The 7,170-nt window shown below is 45.9% G+C and overlaps 1 protein-coding gene across 1 annotated transcript; it reads right to left on the minus strand.

Moving 5' to 3' along the window:
- Window positions 1-517: 517 nt before the first annotated feature.
- On the minus strand, window positions 518-6,586 carry LOC121269240 (G-protein coupled receptor 39-like). Its single transcript, XM_041173787.1, has 2 exons — window positions 5,794-6,586; window positions 518-879 (listed from the first exon to the last, which is right to left on the minus strand). The coding sequence occupies exons 1-2, from the start codon at window positions 6,584-6,586 to the stop codon at window positions 518-520; spliced, it is 1,155 nt and encodes a 384-aa protein (XP_041029721.1).
- Window positions 6,587-7,170: the final 584 nt, after the last annotated feature.

The raw sequence follows: 7,170 nt of genomic DNA on the forward strand, positions 1-7,170 counted from the left end.
TGCTGGCTCAGCCAGCGAAGCCCACATCCCTCGAATAATTTATTTTTCTTAATTCTGAAACTCAAATATTATCAGGCTGATTCTACAAACTGGCCTAAGGATCCCACTATATCAGTTTAGGACCTTCACTAGGAGACTACATAGACAGAGCCTGTGCCTGACAATGACATGGTTCAGATTGAGAGTTGTGCAAAGTGGAACTTGTTCCGAAGCTCTCTACACTCTTTAGCACTAAATCTCCCTATAACTAACCATCCGTCAATCAGAAATAAATAGATTTTGCTTTTAACTCTCCCATAAATCATTGGAATCTTGACTTTTGCGAGACATGAATCCAATCAGGCGTTGCAACCAATACTAAAGATTAATTCTTAACATTAAAAATTGGTTACTTCAAAATGGCAGCAGTGGAGCCCTTGGTATGATTAGGACATATGATTCCCTTAAAATTCCAAAACACTTACATATTTTAAATAAACTGGAACATCTTTACCTCACAAAAGAGCAAACGTGGGAATTAGACTGCAAGAGGATTCTTCAGCTCTTCAATCTTGGATAAGGACGGCCTCCCAATTAACGAGGTGGACTCTTGTTTCAGATTTAATTGTGAGTTCCTCTCATGCTTTGATGGGACTGAGCTGGACTGGCAGAAGTCTCTCAGGACTTGCACAAATACCTTGCGGAACTGCTTAGAGGTCACGTTATAAAGAAAAGGGTTGATTGCAGAGCTGAGGTAATAGAAAGTGTTGGTAATGGGCTGCATGGCCAGATAGGATCTGTAGTAATATTCTGTCCATTGGGTTTTGGATTTCACAGCTGTCATTAGACGCTTTGCCTGGAATGGAAGCCAACAAATGGCTAACACTGCAACGATACACCCTGCGTAGAAAGGCAATATATTTTAATAGTACAGTGCGGCCAAACCTAAGTGACTCTACTTGTCTTTCTTCTGAGGATAAAAGCTAAAGAAGAGCACAGTAGTACAGACTGCTGGTGTTTTGATGGGCTGTCTCATAGGGGTGGACTGGCAATATCTTTGGCATTTGAATCCTCACCCAGTGTGTTCCATGTCTCAAGAATGCCCTAGAGAGGTGCCCTAAAGAGGATACCAGATGGTTTCCCACAGGAAGGGAGGGAAAATTGAAGACCATCACTCTACACCTCCCAATGATCAGCTATGAAACACGGCTGAGATAAAAGCAAAAAATTGCGGATGCTGGAAATCCAAAACAAAAACAAAAATACCTGGAAAAATTCAGCAGGTCTGGCAGCATCTGTGGAGAGGAACACAGTTAACGTTTCGAGTCCGAATGACCCTTCAACAGAACTAAGTAAAAATAGAAGAGAGGTGAAATATAAACTGGTTTAAGGGGGGGTGGGTGGGACAAGAAGAGCTGGATAGAGGGCCAGTGAAAGGTAGAGATAACCAAAAGATGTCACAGACAAAAGGACAAAGAGGTGTTGAAGGTGGTGATATCATCTAAAGGAATATGCTAATTAAGGGTAGAAAACAGGACAAGCAAGTACAGATAGCCCTAGTGGGGATGGGGTGGGGGGAAGGGATCGAAATAGGCTAAAAGGTAGAGATAAAACAATGGATGGAAATACATTTAAAAATAATGGACGTAGGTGGGAAAAGAAAAATCTATATAAATTATTGGAAAAAACAAAAAGGAGGGGGAAAATCGGAAAGGGGGTGGGGATGGAGAAGAGAGTTCATGATCTAAAATTGTTGAACTCAATATTCAGTCCGGAAGGCTGTAAAGTGCCTAGTCGGAAGATGAGGTGCTGTTCCTCCAGTTTGCGTTGAGCTTCACTGGAACAATGCAGCAGGCCAAAGACGGACATGTGGGCATGAGAGCAGGGTGGAGTGTTGAAATGGCAAACGACAGGGAGGTCTGGGTCATGCTTGCGGACAGACCGAAGGTGTTCTGCAAAGCGGTCACCCAGTCTGCGTTTGGTCTCTCCAATGAAACATGGTTGCCTGAGCTCCAAGCTTGATGTCCAAGCTGGCTGACATTGTGAAAGCCCCAACCAGTGAGTTGTGTCAGGACAGCCTCTTGGCATCTGCAGCTCACTGATTTTATGTAGATGAAGCCAGAGGCTCAGTGTTTAGTGAGCAAAGGCTGATGCCTACGGGCATGGTTCCAAATGTGCCATTCACTTCATGTGGTTTCTGGTGGTAGACCCATTTTTCTCAACTATAATTTTAAACTGGGACCTGAATTACATCCATGTGCTCTGGTCCAATTATCCTCAACGCTCTAAGCCCACTTCACCTGAAAAGTGTACTCCTCTCATGCAATACTGCAGGAGATCAGCCAGTGTATATAAAACCAGAGTCAGTCTTGACACCACTATGTCCGATGGAGTTAGAGTGGTACTTACAACAAACAGTATAGTTTACAGCCTATTTACTCAGCAAAGTCCATTTACTCTGCAAACAACAGTCCATTTAAACACCAAACAATAGCAAACGGAACTCATGTCAAAATGACAGAAACGTCTCCCAATAAAAGCAGGATTATTTCTAAGGCAAAATGCAGTGACTGGAGGATAATTACATAATAGAAATTATGTGGCTAAAATCAATCCAAGTCACATTTAGCAGTGTGGTCTCTGTGCATGATTGATGTGGGCAATACTCAATCATCTCCATTCCAGCTGAGAATAACTACGAGTGTGACTATATGCGGCCATCTAAAAACAGTCTGGTTATGCTGTCATACTTCCAGTCCATTCAAATCAATAGATAGCAATGCAATGGTAAAATTTGCAAATTTTCGTTTCTCCAGAAGATGGTGCTATTACCCCAAAAGTGATAAGAATGCTTGTTATTCTTCTGTTCTCCAGAGGTGGCAATGTAACTTCCCTCAGCATGTTACAATAACCATTTATTCCGCATAATCTAAGGCAATGACATAGGGGGTTGACTAGTTATTAAAGTGCATTTATATAGCAACTTTCAGGACCTGACAATCAAAGCACTTTACAGTCAATTAATTAGTTTTGAAGTGTAGTCACTGCTGTAACGTAAGAACTGCAGCAGCCAATTTGTGCACAGTAGGATCCCACTCAGTGCACTCCTTCTATACTGCACTGTTAGCCAAGATTTTGTGCTCACGTTGCTGGTGTGGGCGATGAACCTACAACATTCTTAGTCAGAGGTGAATGTGCTAACAACTATTATTATAAGTCTTATATATGGTGCAGATTTCCTCTACTTCTGTAACTATGATGCTCACAGAGGTGAGAGCTGCTACACGTTAGCCATCATATTTTAGTTGTCATACTTTAACTTATCCTCTGAGTCACATGCTCAGTAATTAGGGGATCTGCTAGTAATATATTAAAAAGTTTTGAAACCTGTCGAACATTGACACCATCCTGAAGATTCAAACTTCCCTGGAACTCTGCCCAATTCTGGCTTCTTGCACAGAACGATTACCATTGGTGGCTGTGATTTCAACTGTCTATAATCCAAGCTCTGGGATTTCCTCCAGAAACCTCTCCACCTCTTTACCTCTCTCTCCCCTGCGTTGCAGGAACTCACCAAGGCTCCTGAGACAGCACCTTCCTAACCCACGACCACTACCATCTAGAAGGACAAAGGCAGCAGATAGATGGGAACACCACCACCTGGAAGTTTCATCCTGATTTGGAAATATATCGTTGTTCCTTCACTGTCCCTGAGTCAAGATCCTGGAATTCCTTCCCTAACAGCACTGTGGGTGTACCTACACCACATGGACTGCAGCGGTTCAAGAAGGCAGCTCAACACTATCTTCTCAAGGGAAGTTAGGGATGGGCAATAAATGTTGGCCCAGTCAGCGAAGCCCACATCCTGTGAATGAACAAAATAACACATCACCCCTGTGCTCGCTGATCTACACTGGCCCCGGTCCTTGTTTCTTTTAATATTCTTTCATGGGATGCGGGCTTCTCTGGCTGGGCCAGCATTTTTGCCCATTTCTAATTGCTCTTGAGAAGGTGGTGGTGAGCTGCCTTCTTGAACTGTTGCAGTCCATTTGGTGTAGGTACACCCACAGTGCTGTTCAGGAGGGTGATCCAGGATTTTTACCAAGCGACAGTGAAGGAACAGTGATATATTTCCAAGTCAGGGTGGTGTGTGGCTTGGAGAGGAACTTGCAGGTGGTGGCGTTCCCATGTGTCTACTGCCCTTGTCCTTCTAGGTGGTAGTGGTCATGGGTTTGGAGGCTGCTGTCTAAGGATCCTTGGTGAGTTTCTGCAATGCATCTCGCAGGTGGTACACACTGCTGCTACTGTGCGTTGGTGGTGGAGGGAGTGAATGTTGAAGGTGGTGGATGTGGTACCAATCAAGCAGGCTGCTTTGTCCTGGATGGTGTCGAGCTTCTTGAGTGTTGTTGGAGCTGCACTCATCCAGGCAAGTGAAAGTATTTCATCACACTCCTGATCTGTGCCTGGTAGATGGAGGATAGGCTTTGGGGAGACAGGACGTGAGTTACTCGCCACAGAATTCCTTCCACAGCCTCACCCCTTCCAATCCCTGTAACCTTCGGCAGCCCTACAACATTCCAGGATCACTGCACTCCTCCAATTCTGGCCTCCTGAGCATCCCCGATTTTAGTCACTCTACCATTGTCAGCACTACCTCTGGAATTCTCTCCCTAAACCTCTCCGTCTCTCTACCTCTCTTTCCTGCTTTAAAATGCTCCTTAAAGCCTACCCCTTTGACCAAGCTCTTAAACCTTGTTTTGCCTTTCCCTAACCTCTGCAGCCTCCTCCAGGCCCACAAGCCTCTGAATTCGCCACACTCTGTGATTCGTCCACCACTGGCAGCTGCAGCTCCAGCAGCCCAGACTCTAAGCTCTGGAATTCCCTCCATAAATTTTCCCATCCCTCCCTCATCCTTTAAAACTCACCTCTTTGACCAAGCTTTTGACCCTCACTGGGGAGGAAGTCCCGCCCTCTGGAGCTGCCGGCCAATCCGATTGGCAAGCAGCTCCATCAGCCTCAGCAGTGCCAGGAAGGTGTCAGTGGCCACTGCTGGGACTGCACAAGAAGAAGACCATGGGACCCCGGAGCAGGTAAGTCTGGGTCTTGGATCAGGAGGTTTTGGGTAAGTTAGGGAGAGGGGCAAGGGGGTAGGTTTAAGGAAGGAAGCAGGTAGGAAGGAAGGTGGGGGGGGGTTGGGTTGCCCCATGATCAGCAAAGGGCAGGCCCTGTAGAGTGACTGTTCCCCACCCCCCCACACACTCCACCCCTCCTGCCCTAAAACATTTAAATGAAAAAATTGGGTTGCCCCTCCTGCTTGGCTGCCCAGGGCAAATGTTTTGCAGCAGGGACTGTGTATTATCAGGGTCAACTGGCCTGATAACAAGCCTCATTAACCCATGATTATTCATTTAAGTATGGTGGATCGCTGTCAATTTCCATATTATGGGGGAGAACTCAGGGGGCAGGTGGGATGGGTGGCTGCCCTATTTTACATGCCCTCCTAATGGGAAACATGCCTGTCGGGGGCATGTAAAATTCAGCCTCTTTCACAGCTCAGTGTTAAATAGTGTCTGATAATGCTCTGTGAAGCACCTTGGCACATACCATGATAAAGCCGCTATATAAATGCAAATTTTTGTTGTTATTAAATCATTTGCCACAATTAACCTGATTGTCTCAAATTTCCAAGAAGCCATTAATTAATTATCTACATATCTACTTCCTGACTTTCCTCACTTTACACACAATCCTCACTGTGAGGAATACCTCAAGATTTCCAAACATGAATTGGAAATTTCTCTTCGTAACACTCACCCAACATCACCACATTTTGCCTCCTTATCGCTTTGGGCTTTGACAGGACTTTTCCTGCAGCGTTTGTCCTTTTAAGCGCGATGGGCAGAGGTCGGTCTTTGAGGAGGGTTTTAATCATCTGTCGACAGGTAAAAGCGACGAAGAGGAGAACCAGAATGTAGAGCGAGAACGAGATGTAAATGACCAGCTCAAAGATAACTTTTCTTCCAGAGATATTAGTGCAGATGTAGAGGGGTGGTAAGGTCTCAGTTCCCGACCTGAAGGGCTTCCAGGCATCTTCAACACCCACTGCGAAGGTGACAGGGAGTCCTGTGATGGCAGCCACTCCCCAAACCAACCCAATTAACCTCTTGGTTCTTGATGTTACCATGACTTTGGCCAGCATTGGATGGCAGATAGCCAGGTAACGTTGGAAACTAAATGTCAAGACATTGAATATAGTTGCGTAGCTGCATATCTCCCAGAGCAAATAGAAACCTTTGCAGCCAACATTTCCGATTGGCCAGGGGTATGGACACCAGATGATGCCATACAACTCAATGGGCAGTGCCAGGGTTAAGATGAAGAGGTCAGAGCAGGCCATGCTGACCATGTGGTGGCTCAAACTCTGTTTGCAGGCTTGACCTTTTAAAGCCCAAATGACCCGAATCGCCAGCAAGTTCCCAATCATCCCGGAAATGAAGATTGTGCCGTACACAACCGAAGTGGCCATTTTAACCGCTGGGGTCATCAGCACGAAGCCAGGAGGCACATTGCCTGGACCGGTCCACTGCTCCTCTCCTGTTGCGTTCATGATTCACTCAAACTTCTTCCAGATTTCAGAACAGCGCGAAGTTAAAACCAAACCTGAATCCCAGTGGCAGATTGGTAATGTTTAAATCCCAGGATGGATTCAATTCTTCATGAGCTCCTGCCACTTTTGCAAGTCTCTCCGCCACCCATTCATTGACATCTCTCGTCCTGATTTGCTTCCCAGTTACTGCTGTTGTTTCTCTCGATGCTCCCGAATTAAGTCACTTTCCTGCTTTAGCCAGGTTTGGAGTGGGGTTCGTCCGGGCTAAACTCGGACGCTAGATCCCCCTTTGCATCCCTGTACATCTCATCCTGTGTCAAGTGTTGTGTGTCCTGGGCTCTCTTGGTGAATCGCGCTCTCTCTGCAGATATTCCCTTCCTCTCTTAGATCCCAGGCGACCTTTCTGTACCTCTAGATCTTAAATCAGTGGATCGCTGTCCCTCTAGATCACTGAATCAGTGGATCTGTCTTTGGGGATCTCTGAACCTCCCTCTATCGGCGCAGATCTCTGTCCGGATCTCTCTCTTGCTCACTCTTTCCGATCTCTCAGTCCCCCAGTGTCAGGTCGTTCGCTTCCTCTCACT

This window comes from Carcharodon carcharias, chromosome 23 (genome assembly GCF_017639515.1).
Source record: "Carcharodon carcharias isolate sCarCar2 chromosome 23, sCarCar2.pri, whole genome shotgun sequence".
NCBI classification, from domain to species: Eukaryota; Metazoa; Chordata; class Chondrichthyes; order Lamniformes; family Lamnidae; genus Carcharodon; species Carcharodon carcharias.

What these genes read in the sequence shown, in the direction of transcription:
- LOC121269240 (XM_041173787.1), bottom strand. Translation starts at nt 6,586, where the DNA reads ATGAACGCAACAGGAGAGGAGCAGTGGACCGGTCCAGGCAATGTGCCT. An exon ending in GCAAAATGTGGTGATGTTGG is followed by an intron (nt 880 to 5,793) that starts GTGAGTGTTACG and finishes CTTTCTACGCAG; the next exon opens with GGTGTATCGTTGCAGTGTTA.